Here is a 26,073-nt window from a genome sequence, read left to right as displayed (position 1 = left end):
TATTAATAGCAAAAAGCGAACATGATGTGTTAGCTTACTAAGTAACTCAGCAATTCCAACTCCTTCAAACAGATTAAAAGCATTGGCATTCTGTTTTGTGCCACACTGCTCTTTTCTTGAACCCACACCTCTTTTGAAATAGAGAGTCATGGAGGGCAGGAGTAATACCCTTCAGGCTTTCATGATCCCCTCACAGCCTGCTTTTAAATTAGAATGGCAAAATCCATTATTCAGAGGCACATGAAAATGTGTATGCATTGTATGCCTTCAAGTTATTTCTGATTTATGTGAGACAAACCTATCATGGAGTTTTCTTGACAAGGTTTGTTCCAAGGAGGTTTGCCATTTTCCTCCTCAGAGGCTGAATGTCTATGACTTACCCAAGTCACTCGATGATGGCTAGTTGTGACTACAAAAATTGAGCAACATCCAGATTGTTTCTATTCAGGTAGTAGATATGCTCTGGGTTTCCACCTGAATGTTAAAGAACCTACCCAAGATGCTAAATTTTTGAGATAAGGTTCATGCTTTTAAAAATGGACAGAATTCACCAAACTATTATCATGAAAGCCACCAGCCACTACTGCTTCCAGTCCTGGGTATCATTTCCAGCCCACCTTGGAGTTATTTTAACATTACTACAGGAGTAAGGGGTGTCAATTTGTTGTCATTATTGCCAAACTGTTGAGGAACAAGGGAATCAGAAACCTTGGTTCATCTGTCATAAAGTATCCAGAAATCTTTCAATAGGTCCTGCTTTTTTCTTCACCATCTTGAAGTAGGCTACAGTTCAGGAATGAAGGGGATGATGTAGCTTTGTATTATACCATAACCTAGCCTAATGAGAATATTATTACCCCTTCCCTTCTCTCCTCTCCCATGTTTCAAAATGACAGATGCCTACAATGTGCTATACCTGACTATTAGTTGATTCTGTTTCAATGGATCATTTAACTGCATAAATGAGAGTGTTAATCTAAAAGAAGCATTGGGTTCAGTGAAAACAGCACAATCCGCAGCATCTCAACAATAGTTACAGCATTCTTTAGCTTTACAAGAAGTGATATTAACAAACATATCAAAAATAGCCAATACATTTTGAGAGGGCAAGACTTTTTACTTGATGATGAATGCAGAGAGTGTTGCTATGCTTATCTGAAAAGGGGAAGCAGAATAGAGCAATGCTACAGGAGAATCAAAACGTAATGACTAGAAGTGCTTTAGCAGAAGACAATTTCCAATAGTATGGTCCGCACAGTCCAATATTAAGCTAATAGGGTCAAATCAGAGAGCAGATAATTCAAGTAAAAAGAAAAGTAAATACAGAGTAAAAAAGTTGTCTAAATTTCAAGGGATTCTGGGAAAGTTAATTACAGAGTCAAGGTCAAAGAAAATCCATGGTCACATGTGAAGGGTATCCATTGGAGTAAGAGTAAAAGTGACAAGAAAAGTGTTTGCAAAAATTAGCGCTATTATCTAATTATCTAAATGATGTCTATACATCTGAGCCTGTGAGATGTATATACATCAGTTTTAGGTGCTTCATCAGACATTCACTTCATAAGGAGAATTTCTCATAATGTGAGTAAAGAGACAGGAAGAATGGCAGCTGAGGATGTTTGGGTGATTCATTTATTAGCAGGGGTTTTTTTTGTGTCAGGAGTGACTTGAGAAATTGCAAGTTGCTTCTGGTGTGAGACAATTGGCTATCTGTAAGGACGTTGCCCAGGGGACACCCGGATGTTTTTTTAATGTTTTTACCATCCTTGTGGCAGGCTTATCTCATGTACCTCATAGGGAGCTGGAGCTGACAGAGAGAGCTCATCTGCACTCTCCCTGGGTTGGATTCAAACCAGCAACCTTCATGTCAGCAATTCAACCTTCAAGTCATCAGTCCTGCTGCCACAAGGATTTAACCCACTGCACCATCAGGGGCTCCTTACTTATTAGTGGTTAAATCCACCCTTTTTAAAATACTGTTTTTCTACTATATTTCTTCTATACTGTTTTATATTGGTTAAATTATGATTGTGTTGTAATGTATGTTGATGTTGGGATTGTCCCTGTGTAAGTCGCCCCGGGTCCCCTTGGGGAGTTGGGAGCGAGATATAAAAATAAAGTTGTTGTTGTTGTTGTTGTTGTTGTTGTTGTTGTTGTTATTATTATTATTATTATTATTATTATTATTATTATTATTATTATGTTAGTTTAAGAGTCCATGTGAAATTTCCCTTCTTTATTGTCGATTTCTTAGGATTAATTCATGATATATGAATGTATGTTAGGGTGAAGTAAAGGATAGGGGAATCCAGATACTGGATTATAGTTTGATAAGCACGATATCTTCAATATTTAGGCTGGTATATTTTTTCATTATGTCAAAAAATTCATATGGCAAACACAAGAAAACTATGTCAAAACACCCGTTTTATAATGCCTATATAATAGCCAGAAGCCATTCCCATTAGCAAAGGGTTTCCCCCCCCTCTTCTTGGCAACTTCATAATATACACTGAGTCCTCAATACTCCCAGACAATAAATTGTTTTCTGCTAGGTGACAAACAAGCTTAGAACAGAGTGGTTTGCTTTTTGAGGTGAATGAAAAAACAGTGCATCACATATCAGTCAAGTTTAAAATGGCATTTATAAATAGAGTATTAAAAATTAATGCATAAATTAATACTAACAACACTTTCCCTAAAACATGATAAACACTGTGCAGAGATAGTCATACATAATTCAGTGTACTTCAAGATTATCAGTGAAAAGGAAAGAGGTTAATTACTAACATAAATCATTTATAAGTATTTTTCAACACACCCTTTATGATTTTAACAAATGTAGGATGCAGTTCAATGACTGCTTACTCAAGGATTGTCCAGTTAAGGTCACTGTGAAGACACTCCATTGGTTTTCTCCAAACACAGAGAGAAAACTATTGCTTCTTTCTTTTGCAAACCTTTGAGGCAGATCTGATTGCAGACATTTTGCTTCTCAATGGCATTGTCAGAAATGTGGGGACACCACTCATGGATTTTGTAGCCAGTCTTTGCACTTAATCCTGGAGCTATACCACTATGTTTTCTATGACATTACAAGTAAAACTAGTGAGCCCTTCAAGATGGACATGGATTCACTGGATACCCCAAGGTCCGAAACTTGGGTTAATGTGACATACATTGGTTGAAAAGCAACAGGAGTTTACTAGACTGTTGAGTAGAGGCTTAACATTTCCATCAATATAATGGTGATTATCGCCAATTCTGACCTTTGTGGAGGTGCTACGAGGAGTAGATGAGTATAGGAAAGTGCTGGCCTTTCCTTAAGTTAACAAAAATAGATCATGAGAACTCAACTTTCTCTGGACTGAATCCAATAATAACATTCAACCTCAACAGACGGGGGAATTTAACGTCCTATGATGCTTTCATCCCGTCTAATGGACAGAGCCTCACACAATGTTGTGTGACTTCTGGCAGAAACCTCTCCCCCAACCCGTGTGAAAATGTTATTGGATGCCTTCCCCCATGTTGTGCTGGCTCCAATGGAGCCAGCATAACATTGCCCCTCTTTTCTCTCTTGCCTGGTCTTTATGATGAGGCCCTTAGTGTGTGTGTGTGTGTGTGTGTGTGTGTGTGTGTGGAGGGATGATGTATGCTACCAGAAGTGTAAAAAGTAGTGATCTTAGATAACTAGATTTAGGATTAGATCATCTCTCCCATCTCTGTGTCACTATTGATGAACAGTAGGATTATGGGCTAAGTAAGGGGTTCTACTGACTTTAGGGAGCCATACAGGAAGCAGTAACCCCACAGTAGGCAATTTGTGCTGTTAGAATTGCACCATTACAGCATTTCTATAATGACAACACAACATGAGCTCCCTTCCCCTAAACATGAAACTAGATGTAAAAAATTCTTCTCAGCATTTTCCTGTCTCTAATACTGAAGATTTGTGAATAGAAAGCTCTGCACCCTTGAGGATCATCCTTCAAGAGCAAGACATGTTTTTTTCCTGAAAAATTCAGTGTAAAGCCAAAAAGGGTATAGTTTTCCAACTGAAGTTACATATTGGTTGTATGGAATTCAATCCAACCTTTGCTAAAGTAATAAGTTATTGCTTTTTGGAAAAAGCTGAGAGCCTTTGCACTGCCTGCTCTTGGCTGATTTGTGATAATTACAAGGAAGGTTATATGCCTTTTAAAAAGGTCAATGGGGTAGAAGCTGGGCAGCTTGTTCATGCATGAATTATACACACAAGGAAGAAATTGGAGAAGTCATTTATTGAAATTTGATTTCAAAAGTCAGGAAATTCTGTGCTCTGCCACAGGTATACATAGATAGCAATCTCCAAGAATTGTTACAGTGAATGTTTCTTTTTCTTGGCTGTTTGTGGCAAAATATCCCTTTTTTGAAGGCCATTATTTTAATGACACATTCTTTAGAATAAAAAATAAATACACAAGTTAATTGAGGTTTTTAGTCTGACCATCTTTCATTATTCATTCAATTCCTTAATGCATGCATTGCCACATGTTTATGGCACAGATTAGAAATGTGGAACACCTCAATATCTATTTAAATTGGGTGAAGATCCTTTGAAGATGCCAGTCACAGATGCAGGTGAAACATTAAGAGAAAATGGTGCTAGAACACCGCCATACAGCCCGGACACCACACAACACTCTGATGGGAATATTGTTTTTTTTTTTTTTTTAATGTCATTGTCACTACTCCCTCCTCCCATATATATTGGCTTGAATAAATCCCAGGAGACACCTGATGCTCTCTTCAACAACAAGAGCACTATAACCTGGAAAATGTTTCCTTGGATCAGTATATGGACCACATGGCGAAAGAGAAGATGTGTGGGGTGGCTCATGGCACCCGCATGACCTCTCTGCTCTCCTCATCACATGGCACCTTTTCCTTTCCTCATCAGATGACAGAAAGGGCAGCAACACACATTCCCCCTCCACCCTTTCCTCTATCAACATGGAAAAGGGGAGGAAAGTGGGTAGCTCCATCGGAGCTAGCAAAGCTACACTTTCCTCCTTGTAGTCGTGGAGAAAGTGCCTTTCAGGGCTTTCCCCAACTTTGGGAGGAAAGTGGGTGGGGCCTGCTGTGCGTCATGTGATGGCACATGGCAGGCTCTGCCCTTGCCGCGAAACAAAGCAGCACAATGGGGCAAAAATGCCCCATGTGAAGAGGTGGTAAAATCCTACTCTTTTATTGTTTCTCATCTATACACCCCATCATCAACTTTCCTTTCTCCCATGTCTAATTAAGATACTCAAATTACTTCTGAGTTTTAGTATCTTGTGATGGGAAATTTACAATGATTCCAGGCAATGAACCTATAAGGGCTTTACAAACTTATTTTATTTACTACATTAGGAAAGATAATTTCAATTAATGTATGGGCCGTAGATGCCATTCTGTCCCTTATTTCTTGAAATGCACTTTAATTACTTCATTTGCTTGTTGATCCATGCTGCAGTGTAGAAAAAGTCAAACAATGTTTATTGGTTCTTTGTGAAGTACAGGAAGGTTCTTGTGTAAAGAATTAGTTGTTACTAGTCTCACAGTATAAAGAGCAGGAATGAGAAGACAGTCAATATAAATAACTCATGATCATAATGTAGACAAAGAAAAACAAAGCTCAGTGGTATAAAAGCAATTTTCATCTCCACTTCACAATGTAAACAGTGGAACAAAGAGATGTGGCCAAAACATATGAAATTTCAGCATATGTTTTGATGACACCATCTTAAAGAGTTTAGAGCGAATATGATGAAATGAAAATAGCTTTTTGAGATTAGACATGGGATGTATTACTATGTTATGCTGATATAATTCAGTACATTTTATTTAATTTTTATGGGTACAAATCTGTTCCTCCCTGTTTTACTAAAGGAAAATTATGAATTAGAGTCATGCTTAAAGAAGACTCACTAAAAATCATTGGGGCTTAACTCATAAATAAATTAAATCCCATATCTTTCAAATAAGCATGACTAAATCTGATTTTACTCCCCTGTTTAAGACTACAATATATGGATATACTGATCTTAATTTGTACTGCGTGATTTCTTTTATAATAATTTTTAAATGATAAATACTATCATTCCAAATTATGGTATCAGCAAGTAACAAACATATCAGTGAAATTATGTGTGTGGGACACAAGAAAACTAGTCAGGGTGTATCAATTGACCCATGCAGATAATTAAGAATATTAAAAAAGAAAAGAATGTAATTTAAAAGCTATACCATTTAAATATGTATATTTTACAGTTACCTGGAAAAAGTATCAGAGAATTCAAAGGGACTTGTGAGGAAATGTGCAAAGGACTGTACCACTGATTTTTATTTTTCTATGGCAGAGCTTTCCAAACATTCTGTGTTAGTGTCACATCTTTTTAGGTGTGCATCATTTTGCAACACAGTAATTCAGCTTTACTAGCAAACCAGAAGCTGTAAGTCCCTTATAAGAGATATGGACACATACGAAAATTGTGGTAATGAAATGTATAGGGATACAACATATCTCATGAAAGCCGTTAATTTATATATTTAAAATACATGATCTATTGCTTATTTCATATAGACTCAGAGGTGTCATATAGACTCAAAGGTTTGCACGGGACACCTACACACTGGAGCTGAAACACTAATGTGCTGCGACAAAGTTTGGAAAACTATGGTGTACTGTCAGGATGAGGGAGAATCATCTGTGATTTTCATTTTTTGCTTTGAAATGCAACTTGACTTGTAAGGAGGGACTATTACCATTTTCTGCTCCTTCTTGGCCATTAAAATGCCTTTGGCTAGGCTTGATGTTCTCTCTCTCTATGTTCAAAGAGTCAGGTTTATCATAAGAATGCTGCTGAATGCTACAGAAGAAGCATCAGTTTAACTATTGATAAGTTATCTGAGTTTCAGCAAGCTTTCTAGATTTTAAAGAAGGACAGAATCCAGCATGTATGTACTTCATTTTTTTCTTCTGATCTATCTAACTTAGTAGTCGAAGAATACAAAATGGGCAATACCCAGGGCCAGATTTATTTTTGGTTCATTTTCCAATTTTTCATGTCATGTGCCTGATATAGAGTTCTGGAGAATTTATATGCTAGCCCTATTTACCTAATCTTGTAGTAGTCCAAGTAAAGGTTTTGTTGTTGCTACTGCTGTTATCATATGCCTTCACATTGTTTCTGATTTATGGTGACCCTAAAGTGAACCTATCATGGGGTTTTCCTGACAGGATTTAGTCCAAGGGGACTTGTATTTGCCTTCTTGTGATGCTTAAAAGAGTATAATTGTTGTAGCTTAGCCATCAGGATCTGGCTGTCCAAGGAGACAAAGTTTGACTCAGATTCTGATTTGGATTTTGGGCCTCTCCAGGACTTGGATCAAAGCCCAATGGCTTTGCAGGTGCCCGAAGTTGTGTTTCCAGAAGAACCGCTAATTGGGGAACATTCCGATGTTCAGTCAAAGTTGGGTTCGCCAGATGGTGTTATTGCAGAGGAGGATGTGTCTTTTGATTGGAGACAATCTTTTGCAGAGGATAGGAGTTGAAGGGAGGGTGTGAGACGAAGCCGGAGCTTGGCTGTCAAGTGCACTAATGAGTAACTTTCCCATGTGAAGTTTTAAGTGTCCTGACTCTCACTGCCTTGTAGCCTTGAGAACTCCTTAAAGGTGCTTTGTTCCCTGTTCTCGTTGCAGTGTCAACATTGCCAGCCTTGGGGACTTGTATTTGCCTTCTTGTGATGCTTAAAAGAGTATAATTGTTGTAGCTTAGCCATCAGGATCTGGCTGTCCAAGGAGACAAAGTTTGACTCAGATTCTGATTTGGATTTTGGGCCTCTCCAGGACTTGGATCAAAGCCCAATGGCTTTGCAGGTGCCCGAAGTTGTGTTTCCAGAAGAACCGCTAATTGGGGAACATTCCGATGTTCAGTCAAAGTTGGGTTCGCCAGATGGTGTTATTGCAGAGGAGGATGTGTCTTTTGATTGGAGACAATCTTTTGCAGAGGATAGGAGTTGAAGGGAGGGTGTGAGACGAAGCCGGAGCTTGGCTGTCAAGTGCACTAATGAGTAACTTTCCCATGTGAAGTTTTAAGTGTCCTGACTCTCACTGCCTTGTAGCCTTGAGAACTCCTTAAAGGTGCTTTGTTCCCTGTTCTCGTTGCAGTGTCAACATTGCCAGCCTTGGGAGAAGAATCTCCGTTCCAGTCTCTTGCTCCTTGCTTCGTTTCCGTGCCGGTTCCAGGAACTCCAGGTGGAGTTCGTGCCATGTGGCTCTTGAGTATACCTTGTCTTGTTAACCTTGTTTCCACTTCTCCTTAATGGATGTTTTCCATGTGGATTACAGTTGGTGGATTTACCGCGCCTTGTTCCTGATCCCTGCAACTTCTGGCTGTTTACTGACTTTGAGTTCTTGGTGGAACTATCGAGTTCTGTTTGTGGATTACAACTTTGAAAGACTTTGTTGGATTAACTATTGAACAGTTGAGGACTTTATATTATGGGCTATTCAGTCTACTGACTTACGCTGTTTCCTTGCATATATATATCCTTCAATAAACTGCTATGCTTATGATTCTGTCTCTAGTGTGGTTTTCAGAGTGCTCTCGTAGCCTTGGGGTGCAACAATAATTCATCAAAGTTCACTCAGGGGGTTTCCATGGCCAAACAGGGATTCATACCTTGGAGTCATTGTCTAATGTCTAAAAACCATGTCACCTCTCAATAAAGATATTATTACGTCTAGTTTTTGTTATTTTTTTTCTTAAAATTCACATACCAACTTTTAAAAAATAATCTGATGAACTTGATTTTATAGAAATTCTACCAGGGTATATTGAGAAACAAAGTTTATTATATTTATGCATATTTAGTAATAAGTAGCTATTCCAAAATGTGGCTCAACTGGAGTGCTATTCACATGAGATTAATATTGCATTGGACAATATGAACACTTACGAGATAAATCTTGAATGGGGAATTGGTTAATAAAATTTCAGCAGAGTCCCTTTGTACTTATTTCATTCATCAGTTCATCTTTCTTAGTAGATAGAACTGTCTGTTGAAATACAGAATAAGATTCACTTGAATACAGTCAACATACTCCCAAAAACATCTCTATAGTAGGGTGGTCTCACTGATTATTTTGTGAAATTACAATTCTTTTTTTGCTATTTCTCCAAAGTTATTGCCTTTTGCTGAGCTCACACATATGCCTTTCTGACCAGCTCCCACAACAAGATGTGAATGCTAGTGTCCTAATTTCTAGAAATCAACAACAATATATGTCAATGTTCTGCGATGTAATAATAAAATTCAATCAAGCTGAAACAAGAGTTTAATAGGAATATGAAGCTTCATACAAAAAAGTCAAATATCTCCCTAGACTAAAACACAGGCATTTCTTTCATGTTGGGAATAAAATGTGGAAAACAAATTATCGGGGTTGTATAGCATAAGGAATACATCTTGAACAAGATACAATCAACTCAGGGATAATATACTTGCCAAAAGAATGCATAGATTTATTGATTGTTGTCTTAATCCCTGAGGAGCAACCCAAGTAAAATACCAGAAGACCCCCTACTTGTCTAAGCCAAAATGCTGAAAACAAAACAGTTGTTTTCAGTTGAAAAATCCTTAAGGTGTACAAAAATGGTAAATTAATTCATTTTCCCTAGCAATTTGTTTTGTCCAATATAAACCATACAGATATTCCATTACAAATTAAATTATGTAAACCCCTAAGAGATGCATGCAAGATCATATGAATGTAGCCAGTTTTACATTCCTCTGACTTGTTAACCCTAGTCTATCCTTCATGGGCTGTTGAATTTAGATATAAAACTCATAGCAAACATAATCTTTTCTCTTCACTGAAATTTAAATTGAAGTTCAATGCCTGCAATGAATATGCACATGGCAATGCAACATTAAATGGGGGAAAAGTTTGACTACTGAGCAGGTATGAATTCACTGCCCTTCTGCTTCTGGGCGCTATACTTAGGATAAAGAAATTTACAATTATAGTTAGTCTGACATTACTCAAAAAAAATAACTCAGATTTATGTGTAGATTGGTCACATATCTTGAAGTAGGCCAGACATTACTCCTGAGCATCCAGATGATGTTCAAGAATGTTTGGCCACTAACCCAGGGTAACATTGGTTAGAAAAAGTCAGTGAATGCTTCAGAACTTTCCCGAAGCTCTGGAGCAACCCTACATTTCAGGGTTGGGGTGAACATCTGGGATGAATCTGATTCAGAATCAACTATGCTGTTCATATCTGTTTACATGGGCTTGTGCTGCCATTCTGTTTTCCCCACTCTCCACAGTGCTGGGAAAGAGGGTGGCACATATTTTTGTTGTTTGTTAGGAAAGGTGCTTGTGCAACTCGGAGAAAAGAGTGAGGTTGCTTCCTCCTTTCCCTCTCACCTTTCCAATGACATCATCATACTGGGGCAAAATTGGTGGCATGCTTTTGAGTCCTGTGAAGCCTCTGAGAATGAGGATAAGGAGGAGGACTTTTGGTGGGGCCTGAGGCTTTTACTTCTGAGGCTGTTACTTCTGTGGAGTCTCAGGAAGTTTCCTTGGAGGATGGGAATGTTTTGGTTAGATCTGTTATTAGGGAAACAGAAAGTGGTTCTCATGAGAATCTGCCAGGAATTGACTCTGAAAGGAATCTGGAGGAGACAATGACGCTGCCTATAACTCAACGTTTACAGTTCCGAAGAGATAGCATGAACCAGAGACAACTATGTTTTTCCCAGAGGACGAAAAATAAGCAAAGGGAACCCAGGTGTGAGAAAGGGTGATGTCATGGGTAAGAATTAGAATTCTTAAGCAATCTGCTACAATTTTCGTTGTGAGACCAACACTGGAATTTTATGTGTCAAGTCACTGGTTTTGGGAGCTCTGTGTTAAGATTTTGTCGTTGGTTTTGTGCCTTGCTTTCCTGTTTAAGATCAGTGCCTCTCAATTGGATTATAGTACTTTGTTCAAGTTTTCAAGTCTTTGGATTATTTATTTACTAGCTTTGCCCTGCCACGCATTGCTGTGGCCCATTGGAATTGCACTGAATAGCTCCGGTTTTGGGGTTTTTTTAGGCCCTGTGGAGGTTTGTGACTTGATATTTTGTGGTTTCAACCTCGAGGTGTGGATGATGGATTGTGTTGTGAAATTTCGAGGTTGGGGGGTGTTTAGTTTTGTTGTTTTGCTCGGTGCCAGGATTCCATCACTCTTTTATATATATAGATTTCCAATATTTATATCCCACCCTTCTCACCCGAAGGGACTCAGGGTGGCTTACAACACTGGCATAATTAGATGTCTATACAAAATCAATCAACAGTACATAAAATCAGTTAAAAACAATTAAATACAATATAAAATTACAGTATATAAATTTTAAATATATATATGCTCAGATCTGTTCATCTGAAAACCTCGTGCCTTATCCATAGGTCAGTCTGTGTCATCTTTATCGTTTATTCGTTAAAAGCCTGGGCACATAGCCATGTTTTTAGGGCTCTTCTAAAGCCCAAAAGAGTTGGAACTTGTCTGATCTCTCTGAGGAGGGTGTTCCACAGCCGGGGAGCCACCACCGAGAAGGCCCTGTCCCTCGTTCCCACCAGCCGCGTTTTCGAGGCAGGTGCGACCGAGAGCAGGGCCTCTCCGGATGATCTTAAGGATCTTGCTGGTTCATAGGAAGAGATACGTTCAGACAAGTAGATTGGGCCAGAACCGTTTAGGATTTTATAGGTCAAAACCAGCACTTTGAATTGGGCTCGGTAGCATATCAGCAGCCAGTGGAGCTGGCTTAGCAGGGGGGTGGTGCGCTCCCTGTATGCCGCCCCAGTTATTAATCTGGCTGCCGCCCGTTGTACTAGTTGGAACTTCCGGACCATCTTCAAAGGCAACCCCACATAGAAAACGTTGCAGTAGTCCAAATGGTAGTCCAATGTATACCACTGGAATCGCTGTTATCCATGACGATTCTGGCAGCATGTGTGAAGAGGGCAAAAGTCATGCAGATGCCTTTGCTGACATTGACTAGGGCAGCCAGTAACAGCCAAGAGCTCTTTGAAGCTCCATAGCTGCTGTGGCAGGAACTAATAACAAAGATAAGGTAACTATCTGGAAGAGCTAAATTTAGTTCTGCTTGAATGGACAGGAGGGCTTCCACTCCTGCCTGCCAAGGCTTAGAAGTGGAAAGATGTAAACACATTGGCAGAATCCTGTGCTGGTCTGGACCAGACCCACTTTTGAGGCCTGTATAGATGAGCCCCTAGTCATTGAAGTTCTACAAAAACAGCCCCACCAAGACATTTGAAATGGGGTTTCACATGCCCCAAAGCCCACTTTTTAGGCATGTTCCTCCAACTAAGGTGAAACACAGGAAACATTATCCTTCTGATATAACCATAAACTTGCCCTTCAGTTCCTTTTCCATTTCTCTTTAGCCCTAACTTTAGCAACAGAAAATAAGCAATGTTTACTGGCAAAGCTCAAAAGGTATTAGTTACAAAATGATGGCTTATCTATAGTTTCTTTCCCCAATGATAAAGTATATAAAATACTTTTCTGTTGGTTTCCTGAAAAAAACAACTTTTTTTTGAGGTTGTGTAAGATATTGTTCAGGAATACATAATTTTTTAAATACTGATTCAGTACTGTTAACCTGAACTGGCAGGATTCCTTGAGATTATGAGACAGGGTTATTTTCTAGTCTAACATAAAGATTCTTGGTATTCTTTGGTAGGTCCCAAATCAAATTTTAGCCATAGAATCACAGAATCATAGAGTTGGCCTCATGGGCCATCCAGTCCAACCCCCTGCAAGAAGCAGGAAAATCTCATTCAAAGCACCCCCGACAGATGGCCATCCGGCCTCTGCTTAAAAGCCTCCAAAGAAGGAGCCTCCACCACAGTCCGGGGCAGAGAGTTCCACTGCCGAACAGCTCTCACAGTGAGGAAGTTCTTCCTGATGTTCAGGTGGAATCTCCTTTCCTGTAGTTTGAAGCCATTGTTCCGCGTCCTAGTCTCCAGGCCAGCAGCAAACAAGCTTGCTCCCTCCTCCCTATGACTTCCCGTCACATATTTGTACATGGCTATCCTGTCTCCTTTCAGCCTGCTCTTCTGCAGGCTAAACATACCCAGCTCTTTAAGCTGCTCCTCATAGGGTTTGTTCTCCAGACCCTTGATCATTTTAGTCGCCCTCCTCTGGACGCTTTCCAGCTTGTCAACATCTCCCTTCAATTGCAGTGCCCAGAATTGGACACAGTACTCCAGGTAGCATGACTTCAAGGCAGATTAGAAGGGTAGCATGACTTCCCTGGATCTAGACGCTATACACCTATTTATACAGGCCAGAATCCCATTGGCTTTTTTCACCGCCGCATCACATTGCTGGCTCATGTTTAACTTGTTGTCCACGAGGACTCCAAGATCTTTTTCACACGTACTGCTATCGAGCCAGGCATCGTCCCCCATTCTGTATCTTTGCATTTCATTTTTTCTGCCGAAGTGAAGTATCTTGCATTTGTCCCTGTTGAACTTCATTTTGTCAGTTTCGGCCCATCTCTAATCTGTTAAGATCGTTTTGAATTCTGCTCCTGTCTTCTGGAGTGTTAGCTATCCCTCCCAGTTTGGTGTCATCTGCAAACTTGATGATCGTGCCTTCTAACCCTTCATCTAAGTTGTTAATAAAGATGTTGAACAGAACCGGACCCAGGACGGAACCCTGCAGCACTCCGCTCGTGACTTCTTTCCAAGATGAAGACAACGCATTGGTGAGTACCCTTTGGGTTCATCCACTTTGATTATACTTAACTTCAGAAAACAAGAGGGTTTAAATGATAACAAGTTTTCAATGAAACCCAAGAGTTCAATTTCTTATAACCACAGTAGAAAAATAAGTACAGTAGAGTCTCGCTTATCCAACCTTTGGTTATCCAATGTTCTGTATTATCCAACGCAATCTGTCTTTTAGTAATCAATATTTTTGTAGTCATTGAGATGTTTTGGTGCTAAATGAGTAAATACCGTAATTACTACATAATGTTAGCATGTATTGAACTACTTTTTCTGTTGATTTGTTGTAAAATATGATGTTTTAGTGCTTAATTTGTGAAATCGTAATGTAATTTGATGTTTAATAGTCTTTTCCTTAATCCCTCCTTATTGTCGAACATTTTTACTTATCCAACGTTCTGCTGGCACATTTATGTTGGATAAGTGAGACTCTACTGTAGCAAGAAAAAGACATTAATCTGTTATTATCTTACCTTCACAAAAAGTCCCATCATTGGTTACAAATGTTACATTGCGATTACTAGCGTGAAATCCAGGTGCACACATGCAGTAGAAACTTCCGACAGTATTTGTGCAGTTTGCATTTTCCCCACAAAGTTGAGTGGCATTTGCACATTCATCATCATCTGTTGAGATGGATACAACATAAAATTATTGCAATCTTTTGAAATTATTTTCCTCCTCTTCCCACTTTATAAGCTTATCATTCTCTTTCAGTCTTTCTCTCTTTTGCTCTTTCTTGAGATTCCATGGTGGCAAAGGCTCTTTCACTCATCTGATTTTCCTAACATAAAATTGCACAAGGAAATAAAAGTGCTAAATGGATGTATCATTAGGATAGTGTGTGTGTGTGTGTGTGTGTGTGTGTGTGTGTGTGTGTGTATATATATATCTCGATCGATTCATGAAAACAGCATTATTCCTCTAGATCTGGAAGAAAAAAGTGTGTGTGGAAATATAGTAGAGCACGGGTAGGCTATGGGTGTCCCAGGAGCACTTAATCACCCATGGTCACCTCATCTTGCTCCCTATTCATACATATGGTTTATTTATTTGAAAATTTAAATTCTTTTTTCCAGGTGGTTGAGAATAGTTCAAAGAAAAACACTGGCTGCCATCCATTTGTTCCCTCCCATATTCTTAGAAAGTAAAGATGACAGGCATCCGGAGATCAGTCAGCTCTTTGAAGTATTCCAGATTTATGCAGGGATGGGGAGGGAAGGAAAAGCTCACTGTTTGAGGGTGGATGAGGTGATCGAGCATAATGCTGGGTCTAAGGTAACTAGATATCAGAAAGAGGAAGTGTGTGTGTGTGTGGGGGGGGGGGACTGACGAGACATGACAGGGCAGGGGGACTATGACAGAATGGTTCAAACATGATGGTATAGAGAAGACAGGCTGGGAGAGAGAGAGAGAGAGTGTGTGTGTATGTGTGTGTTTGAGTTCAGAGGGGGCATTCCTGAGAGAAAGAGACACATGAATACATGTGCTGGGACAACTGAAGGATATTCAGAATAGAGGAATGAGAAAGAACAGAATATCTGGCACATATTTAAGATCACAGACAAGTTACTTGTCTTTTGTCCACAACTGTTTGCCTTCCACTGAAATGGGAAAGTGTGATTTAATCTTCAATTTTTTATCTTAGCTAGAGTAGACCCATAGATTCAATATGAACTTGGTAAGTCGACACTAAGATAATGATGATGATGATGATGATGATGATGATGATGATGATAGTAATAATAACAACAATAATAACAACAATAATAAATTGTATTTATTATCCGCCTCCCCTGATGGCTCGAGGCAGGGTACTCATACAACAAATTAAAAAACATATGAACATAAAATATTTAGAATAAATTACAAAGATAAAAACACAAACATAGAAAAAACTTGCACTAAACACAAATACAGAGTTGATATATAGTAGCAATAGATCAAAATCAAATACGTAAATCAAACTCATGATTAAAAGTTGACTGGGTAGGCCTGCCAGAAGAGATGGGTTGTCAACTGTGTTTTAAATTCTGAGAGCTTTTTTAGCTGTCAGAGCTCATCTGGCAGGCCATTCCATAATCATGGGGCGGACGATGAAAAGGTCCTCTGGGTGACTGCCGGCAATTTGGTTTTGTCTGTCTGAAGTAACCTCCCACAGAGGATAAGTGTCCTAAAGGGCGTATTGTGCAGGAGTTGGTAACCTGGACCCAAATCATGTAGGGCAAAACCAACACTGTAATTTGCCCAGAAACTAATTGGCGATCAGTGGAGTGATTTTAGTATTGGTGTAATATGCTCACTCCTAGATGTCCCTGTAACCAATCTGATTGCCATGTTTTGAACTAATTGGAGTTTCTGAACTTGGTACCAAGTTTGACACATCTCCATACCTAGGTTAGGACTCTTGGTGGCAAGCACCTGTGTCTTGTCTGGATTCAGTTTCAATTTATTTTTCTTCATTCAGTGCATTACCTCTTCCGGGTATTCATTTAGAGGAAACATGTGATTCTTACGTGAGGCTGTTTTTGAAGGCATGGAGAAATATATTTGGGTATCATCAGCATGCTGATAATACCCTGCTCTGTGCCTTCAAATGATCTCTCCCAGTGGTTTCATTTAAATGTTAAAAAGCATTGGGGATAGAATGGACCCTTTTGGGATACCATACAACAGCTGTTTTTTTTTGTTTTGTTTTTTTTAGGAATAGTTATCCCTAAGCACCACCCTCTAGAACCTGCCTGAGAGATATTTACACTGTTGTAAGCCACTCTGCGTCCCCTCAGGGACATGGGATGGGATATAAATAAAATTTTATTATTATTTATTAGAGGTATGGCTGGAACCACTGTAGCACAGTGCCTCTGATTCCCAGCACACCTAGGCATTTTAGAAGGATACCTTGGTCAATGGTATTGAAACCTGCTGAGAGGTCTAGAAGCAGCAACAGGTACACAAACCCCCTTTCAGTGTTAAGACAGAGATCATCCACTAAGGTGACCATAGCAGTTTCAGCTCCATATCCTTATCTGAAGTCAGCTTCAAAAAGGTCAAGGAAGTGTGTGTCATCTAAAGTTGCCTGGAGTTGGAGTGCAACTGTCTTCTCAAAGACAGGCAAAATTGATTCCACTGCTGTCTCTGTGCACAGAAACTCTTAAAATTGGTATTCTCCCTTGGGAAGTGGGTAGATTTGTCAGATTACTTTGTGACATTTCAGTGTGGGCATTCATATGGTTAGTCTGCTAATCCTCCTGTTTCCATTAGTGGTTTAAAGATAGTGTGGGTCCAATTGAAAGCAGTGTTTTAAAAAGTGTGCATGTCTCTTTTAGTATAAAGTCTTAAGGGAAACAATCCCATGGAAAGTGCTGTTTCAAAAAGGAAAGGATCCCTGTCTTTAAAAGTGTGTTCGTATTCTTGAAATGTTTGAGTTAGAAAGACACCACACAAAGAAGATGATTCCACCTGCATCCCTCCCTCTCTTGTAGGATGAAGTCCTAAGACTTATCTGTATTCATTAAACTGAATACACTTCTGCCATATATTCAGGTTCTACATCAGGCACGGGCAAACTTTTTTGCCGTGGGGTTGCATTGCAGGCCCAGCCAGGAGGGCAGGTGGGCCCATTAGGGGGTGGGGCTAGGGGCGGATCATCCTCAGGCCATCTTCACAGCATAAGGATGAGGCCACTTACCCCATCCTTGTGCCTAGAGAAGGGCAAGGCACACAGCGGTGGGAGTCTATGAAGTCCTCTCAACTGCCACCTGCCTTCCTTCCTTGGGCTGTTCTCTCGGTATAAGGATGAGGCTGCTCACCCCATCCTTATGCTGGGAGGAGGGCCTGAGGAAGGCATGTGGTGGCTAAGAGCACTCTGAAGGGCTCAGCCGCCATGTGGCTTCCTCACTCGTCCTTTCAGCATAAGGACAAGGCGGGCCACTACGTCCTTATGCCCAGAAGATGGGGTAAATTAGGCAGGCACCCAGAGAGCTGTGTCTGGCTCGCAGGCCTTAGTTTGCACATACGTGTTCTAGATATAGTCACAAGTCTTTTAGCTTCACAGATGATTTTTTCTGTCAAAGTGGTGCTCTGCGACTACCTACCTAGGCAGTGATTCTATGACTGGGGTGTTGTGTAGTTTCTGGGCTATATGGCCGTGTTCTAGCAGCATTTTCTCCTGACATTTTGCTTTCATCTGTGACTAGCATCTTTGTAATACTTGTTGAGCCCACTTCTGTGGGATCTCAAATGTATCTAACAGCCCCCAATCTATTAAAGCAGATATAGGAGTCGGTTTTAATTGATGTAAGATTTACAAGGAATCGTGACGGCAGTCATGGGTGGTGGATTCACGGGTTTGGGGATGGAGGGATGGGGTGTGGTAGGATGCTTTAAATGTATAATTTTTGTTAATTATTGTATTATTATTCTCTGTTTTCTATATGTAACAGTCCCCAATTTTGAAGACCTTACAAAAAGTATGAATTTGTTGAATTGGGAGATCTATGAAAAGGACAGCTAATGTGGGATAGCAAGTCGACAATAAGCAATACACAATACATTTGACATTAGAACTCAGGATGGCTGCTGTGCAGAGTTCTCAGTCAGAAGAGTTAAAGTTTTAACAAAATGTTAAACAAAATGTTTTAAGAACAAGTTTTAACAATCCAGCATTTAAGTTACACAGTGGTCAATAAGATGACTATGAGAAGCCTGTGTGAATGCAACAGCATCTTCTTACTTTTGTTCCTCAACAACTCACCATCAATTGTTTCATCTTCCAAGCAGCCGTTTCTCTAACCAAGGCCTTTTGCAGAATAGTATAGGATATAAGGAAGTGTCTGTCTGTCTGTCTGTCTGTCTATCTATCTATCTATCTATCTATCTATCTATCTATATCTATCTATCTATCTATCTATCTCATCCATCATCTATCTGTCTATCTGTCTATCTGTCTGTCTATCTGTCTATCTATCTATCTATCTATCTATCTATCTATCTATCTATCTATCTATCTATCTGCCACTTTCTCTCTCTGTTAAATGGGATATCACTAAGGCATATATGACCATAACCAGATCTGGTGTCTCAAGCTGGCCCACAACTTTTAAATGTGCAAAGGCACCCCGGGCCATTGAAGAAACTTTGGCCTTTGGGTTCAACACCACATTCATGAGTACTCCTAAACTGTGGACCTGTGTTTTCAGGTGGAGTGTAAACCCATCTAGGGACCTCTTCACATGGGGACAGGCTATGCTGGATCTCTAGTTCCCTTCCAATTAACCACCAGCACCTCAATTTCTTTGCTGTCATCCAGTCGATTGCTCACTGCTTTAGGGCTGCTTTCTTGGCACTCCGTTTTCTGTTTTACCATGTTTCTTTCCTATTACTATGCTTATTTCATGTGCATATGAAAAATATTTGGGGTGTTTCCCCTATTTACTCTTATATTATACAATCAGTTTGAACAAGTGGAAAGAACACCGAAGCATATACTTCATGTGATAGACTTAGCAAACAGTAGCTACTATTTAACTATATGAAGATAGAAACTGCCATTTTGTGATGACTCATGGGCCATGTAGTCCTGTTCCTAGTACTGTTGTGACAGATGAAGAGGAAAACTTGGGTTTCCCACCGTTTCTGCCAGATTTGGAGCCCTTGCAGCTGCAAGATGTTTGCCCACAAGAAGTCAGCCAAACAAGCCTTGAGCAGAAATCTCCCCCATTTTCTCGCCGGCTTTATTATAATCAAGATAGAAGCGCTCGGGAGGTGACTCGCCGGAGCGCCAGGATAGCTGCCAGACAATTAGATGATTAAGTCTGTTTCCCTTGGGAAAGTTTAAGGAGTCATGCATCAGGACACAGTATAGGTTTCGTTTCTTGTTCCCCAGAGAAAGTGTTCCTTGGCGGGAAAACAAGATCCTATATAGGTGTTTGCCCGCAAAGGAATCCTTGCGGAGTCAATTCGTCGGCTTGAGGAGTGAGATCGTGTGTAGACTTCGTACTCCAGTTCCCAGTTCCCAGATCAAGTTTCCTGCCCAGCCTTGTACCGTGGACTTCTATGGACCCAGTTCTAGATTCATGTTTGCCTTGTTTCCAGTTTGATCTTGCCAAGTTTCAAGTCTTGCCTTCCCTTGCGTTTTAAACCACGGACCTTGCTTCTCAGTCTCAAGCCTTGTTTTCCAGTTTCCTTCGGATTTACTTTAAGCCTCAAAGACTATGGACAGTTCCCCACACTATTGCTTGCCAAATAGTGTGTGTTTCGGTGAAGTGGATTATAACTTTGGACTTTAATATCACATATTGGACATTGTTTTCCTGGACTATATTTGACCTTTCCTGAAAGGTCTACTTCTGAACTATATTCTACACTTATTTTTATTGACTTTATACATTTCCTTAATAAAGATATTAGATAGATTCTGGTCTCTGTGTATGGTTATTGGTGTTCTGCAGCCTGGGTCCTGACACATTTTGTCTTGGAAAACTATTGACTGGAATTCTTAACAGACTAAGGAGGAACAAGGAGAATATGACCTATTTCACTTCAAAAAAGGCATGGCTGTTTTCAGCCCCTACTTATTTTCATTCATTTTCTCTCCTTTCTCAGATGTGAGGAAAATAGTTCCAAAATGCATTTTTGGACTTAGATATAACTAGCATAGTTTTGAAAAATAACTATATTACAAGCCTCAAGTGGTGCAAGAACACTCTCATGGGAAATGAGTTGTTTCATACAGTGGTCACTATTGATATCGTTACTGTTTTGCCTAATTAACTTTATTGTAGCACTGCCAGTGTTCCGCACAGCTAGATGCCTTTTTTTAGATGGGTCCTGCCACTTTTCTCCATGTTCTATAATGAAGAAACAAGCCCCTTTTATTATTACCTTACAAGGCTGACTTGTATTTAGTCACCTGCCCTGACATGGTGAATTCCTGTGGAATTAAGTTGCATTTAAAGACAGTCTTGCAGGAATGATAGACTTAAAGGAGACTGTTTCTCATTTTATAGTAGGAAGTCAATGAAGTTGCACTGATTTATTTCAGGGATAACCTCAGGCTCTGCATGCATAGTGTAGGGAAAGATTTCAGTTAATAAAGTGCTTGAAAAAGTTGGCACAGCTTTTCTGACACTCTCTCATCCCTTTCCCTTGCTTTATTTTACCATCCACCAAATCTTCAAACCAATTATTATGATGACGACGACAATGACAATGTGACTAATAATACTTAGTGCTTCATATGTATTAAATCTATAGTGAAGCTGAACATTATTGTGTCTTCATTGCAGATGGGTAGATGTAGGTAGACAAAACTATGTTATTTAAGGGCCTATATAAGAGCAGAGAATGAGATCAGTGTTGGGTCAAAGTATTCAAACTAGAGGTCTCCATTGCTTTCACAGAGTACATCTGGTGTGGAAATAGACCCCACTGAAAATATTTGGGGATTGCACAAAAATGAATATTTAGAAGAAAGGGATACTGTTATCATGTTTGCTGGTGTGGCAGAGCACTAACAAAAGCAAGAGACACCATTTCATCAAGGAAAAAAACCCAGTATCAATAGCAACCGCCTTGTCATATTTCTTTTTGGCAAATGAATAGGCCAAAGGGAGTGAGTGCATAGCATTCTGTAATCGCCTCTTCTTTGGGTCATTCTTGGCACAGAAGAGCATTGTCAAGCTACTATTTTCTTTGGTTCTGCTTGTAGACAAACATCTGGGAGGAGAACTGAGGTTTATTCCATATTAACTAAACACTTCATTAGATCCGGGCCTTCCTAAAAAGCCCAAATTTAATGAGGTGCTGGGCTTGTGTGGGCTCACTACTGGGACTGCTTCCGCAATTCTGGGAATGAGTCTCCACAATCATTCTGCTTCTTCGGGCTTTAGAAAGCCTGGAGGATGGCACCCACCCTCTCCCCCCAAACCCCAAAACTTACTGAAAAAGGTCCAGGTCACATTGTCATGAAACCTCTGCTCACATTGTCTTGAGGGGAGGAAATGACACGTGAAGAGGTGGGGGTGTGGGAGGCAGGTGGAGGGATTTTCCTCCTCACCCCTCCCATGTCCTCAGGCATTTTCCTGTGCCAGAAGGAGATGAGGAGGGGCATCATGGCTGCCAGGGATCTTTTAAAGTAAATTTTAGGGGGTAAATCAGGGCTTTTTTTTTGGGGGGGGGGGCTTTCAATCAAGATAACATGTAGCCACCTTGGGAGGGAAATCTCAGGGTTGTTTGAGGAGGTAGGGACTAGGACCCGCACTGAAGCGGGTTACTTTAACTTTAACTTTGACACAGGTTTTAATCTTGTGTGGAAGCATCCTCAGTGGAAAGATTCTGATTTTGATGTGACTGGTCTCCTCAATCACTCCATAATCAATGGGATTATACATCATTTGTAAATATCATGTGGTAATTTCTTTCCAATATTTAATTTAAGGTATAAGATTTAAAACGTGTTTCTTTCAAAATAAAATTTTTGTGTAGACACTAACATTTCAAAAAGGTTACTAGTGCATGCATGCTTCCTCTTTCCATGCAATGAGATTTTACAAATTCCAATTCTGAAGGCCATTCAACAAATTATTATGAGTGGGTGGGCGCAAAAATCTGGAATGATTTCCCACCCTTTCATAATAATTAAAAGTTATTCAGTGTTGTGTGGTTTGAGGGAAGTGGCCCTTGAAGGACCATTTTTGTAATTTTCATAAACAAGCTTGTTTTTCTCACCTCATCTTGATCAGAGAGGATACCTTTGAGGACAATCAGGCATATATTCCATGGTTGCATCACTACCTAAATTAATTATGCACAGCCAAATAACCAGTGGCAAGGATACTCTTCAAGAATAGCAAAACAATATTTAGGGAGTGTGCTGAAATATGTATGAAGTAAAGTATCAGTGAAACAAAGAAGACTAAAAATATCCAAAGAAAAATATATCCAAGATAGAAGCTGTCTTGGAATTGCTAAAGCTATGTTCAAGCCAGTGTTTGATACTCCATCAATTTAATTGAAGTGATCAGTCCACTTATGGAAAGAAGTATACACAATACTGTAATAAGTGGGGGGGGGGGGAATTACTTGGATTGAATCTGCACTGTAGTATTAAAGTAGTTTGACATTGCTTTAACTGCCCTAGCACAATACTATGGGACCATGGGAGATTGTATTCATAGTTGATTATATAGCAATTGAATTTCCATAGGTTTCAAAAATTATAATAGACTTCCAACAGAGACATACACTGAAATATATTGGATTACATGTTTCCTCTTCCCAACTTACAGAGAAATTTGTGATTTTAAAATGCCTTTTTGTGTCTGCCTTCTTCTCATTGAATTAATTGCGATTATGAACATTTTAAAGACACACACACACCTCTTTAAAAATTTTGTTTGCTTAAATTGCATTGCAAACTCAATGGAAAAAAAAGAAAGAAAATTGCAACAATTGGCATTCAGCTCTGCCTTTGCTTCTAGGAGGAATGGTCAAACTAAAACAAATTTCCTATCTATTCCTAATACAGGCAGTCCCAGAGTTACAAACAACACACATTAGGAACCCGGGTGAGATAACAGGAAGTGAGAGACATCTACCCTTAGGAAGGGACATTCATTCTCGAAAGAGTTATCATGTGGAAAAGGTGTCTCCACTGAAGCTTTCTCACCAATTCTTGTTTCCACAACAAGCTAATTTTTTAAAAACCCAATTGTCAAAAGGACAGAAAGTGAGGTGAAATCTTCTGAACAAGGACACAGGCAGAAAAACAAACTCCACAAGGGTGTTAACCCATTCCTATGCTATCCAAAGCTAATGTATATTTGACTGGAGGTACACTTTTAACGCACTTCGCCCCAGTGGCGAAGTGCGTTAAAGCGCTGAGCTGCTGAACTTGCAGACCGAAAGGTCCCAGGTTCAAATCCCGGGAGCGGCTTGAGTGCCCGCTGTTAGCTCCAGCTCCTGCCAACCTAGCAGTTCGAAAACATGCCAATGTGAGTTGATCAATAGGTACCGCTCTGGCCGGAAGGTAACGGCGCTCCATGCAGTCATGCCAGCCACATAACCTTGGCGGTGTCTACGGACAACGCCGACTCTTCGCCTTAGAAATGGAGATGAGCACCAACCCCCAGAGTCAGTCATGACTGGACTTAACATCAGGGGAAAACCTTTACCTTTTTACACTTTAAAAATGTATCTGTTCCGACTTAGAAACAAATTCAACTTAAGAACAAACCTACAGAACCCATCTGGTTCATAACTTGGGGACTGCATGTATATGACATTTTTTCTCTATAGAAACAATAATTTAGTCATGGTAAGTTTGTCAATGTATTTAGTCATTATTTCGAGTAAAGCCTGGATGGAATGCTTCCATGAACATCAAGTGATCCATCTTTCTGGTCATTTAAATACTGAAACAGTATATCTTTATTATTATTCTGAATTATCAGAAGCACAGTCACTGTATCATAACAGTCTAAGGAGGCTTGGCCATTTCAGCATTACAAACAATGACTTGCTTCTTTGCTGTTATCTTTACTCCTGTGTGATTCCTTTTCCCATTACAGCTTTCCTTGTTGCTTCATGTTTTTATGAAACCATAGACATCATGGGACCCAGAAGTATTGTAAGGGAATTCAAAAGTGCCTGTATTGGCTTTCCAGTATCCATAGCACTATTATTGAGGAGACTCCAATTTTAATATGATACTACCCTCAATGGCTGAGTAATTAATTAGCTAAGATACATCATAATAATAATAATAATAATAATAATAATAATAATAATAATAATAATAATAATAATAATACATCTTTATTTGTATCCCGCTTTTCTCCCTAAACAGGACCCAAAGCAGCTCACAACATTATAAAAACATTACAAGTCAACATATATATGTATAGCAATAACCTTTAAAAACAAATTTACAATAGGGAATAAATAAACATATTTAAAAATATTTATCAAATATAATTATTATGGGAAACTCAACAAGACAGATGGTAAAGTTAGCACGCCTCATTCCAACTAAGTGTCTTCATGAAAAGCTTGTGCGAACAGGGAGGTCTTTAGCTGCTTTTGGAAAGATGTCAGGGAGAAGGCTGTTTTAACCTCCTTGGGGAGAGAGTTCCAAACTGCATTTGCGATAGTGGTGGCAATGAAAGGAGGGCCCCACCTGAAAAACCTAATATTCAGGCAAGTTAGTATGAGGAGATGCAGTGAGATAAGTAAGTAGGACCCTCATTTGAAATGCATGGTTTTTTTTTGGGGGGGGGTATTTTGAATTTATTTTGGGAATACAGGTTGAACTTCTCTTATATGGAATTCCTAAGTACTCCAAAATCCAAAATTGTGTACATGGGTGCATGAGATAGTGATGGTTTCTAGTGGTTCAATGTGATAAATTATTTGTTCAGTGCATGAAATTATTTAAACTATTGCATATACAATAATCTTCAGGCTATATGTTAAAGATGCATATGAAACATAATTTTTGTTTAGATTTGAGTCTTCTCGCCAAGATATATTGCTATGTATGTACATGCAAATAAAATTCCTCCAAAATCCAAAATGCAAATAATTTCTGGCCTCAAAAATTTTGAATATGAGAAACTCAACTTGTATTTGCATACTTGAATGAGGGATAGGGCAAAAAGAGAGTCAAATTTCTTAGTATCAAGTGAGAGCTCCTTGAGAAAAACCTGGTGCTGGATGTGCTCCTAGCCCCTTTCCTTAAACATGGAAACGGCAGCAAAAATGTTTCTTTTCGATTTCCAGAAAAGAAAGAGTCAACCTATATCTTTACTTTGAATTTGCATAAAGTCCTTGTGCTCTAACATGGCTCTTCCACTGGAGTAGTTCTGAATAGCCTCCAACCAAAGTTTCTATACTCGGTTTTTCACTGCTACCACAAGAGAGACTCTTAAGGCACAAAGGATACCATACAGTTGAATTCTTTACAGAATAAAGTCGGACACAGGGTCCCCTGTGGCCAAAACCTGTCGGGGATGAATTTGACAGCTTCAGGCTGGTGGCCACTGGGGGGCTGTCATGGCATGAGAGTGGACAGCCATGGCTAAGCCAGGTGGCTAGGGAATACATTGATTCATTGCATCCCACTGTTCTCCTTTGACAGCAACTCTCTGCTGGCACAGACTCAGGGGGAGAAGTGGAGCTGCCTTTCCGTAGCAAAACCTCCAAAGGGAAACAGTGGTTGAAGTGGCTCACT

The 26,073-nt window shown here is 39.7% G+C and overlaps 1 protein-coding gene across 2 annotated transcripts in view; it reads right to left on the bottom strand.

Moving 5' to 3' along the window:
• Window positions 1-26,073, bottom strand: part of adgrl4 (adhesion G protein-coupled receptor L4) — a 157,947-nt gene that overhangs the window by 64,207 nt on the left and 67,667 nt on the right. For both annotated transcript variants that reach the window (XM_016994882.2, XM_008114144.3), the window contains exon 3: window positions 14,315-14,467. In XM_016994882.2, the coding sequence (XP_016850371.2) occupies window positions 14,315-14,467 (153 nt within the window). The remainder of the gene's footprint in view (window positions 1-14,314; window positions 14,468-26,073) is intronic.

Source organism: Anolis carolinensis, chromosome 4 (assembly GCF_035594765.1).
Source record: "Anolis carolinensis isolate JA03-04 chromosome 4, rAnoCar3.1.pri, whole genome shotgun sequence".
In the NCBI taxonomy this organism is placed as follows: domain Eukaryota; kingdom Metazoa; phylum Chordata; class Lepidosauria; order Squamata; family Dactyloidae; genus Anolis; species Anolis carolinensis.
The sequence above is the reverse complement of the archived record's forward strand: the minus strand, read 5'-3'. Positions and strand labels throughout refer to the sequence as shown.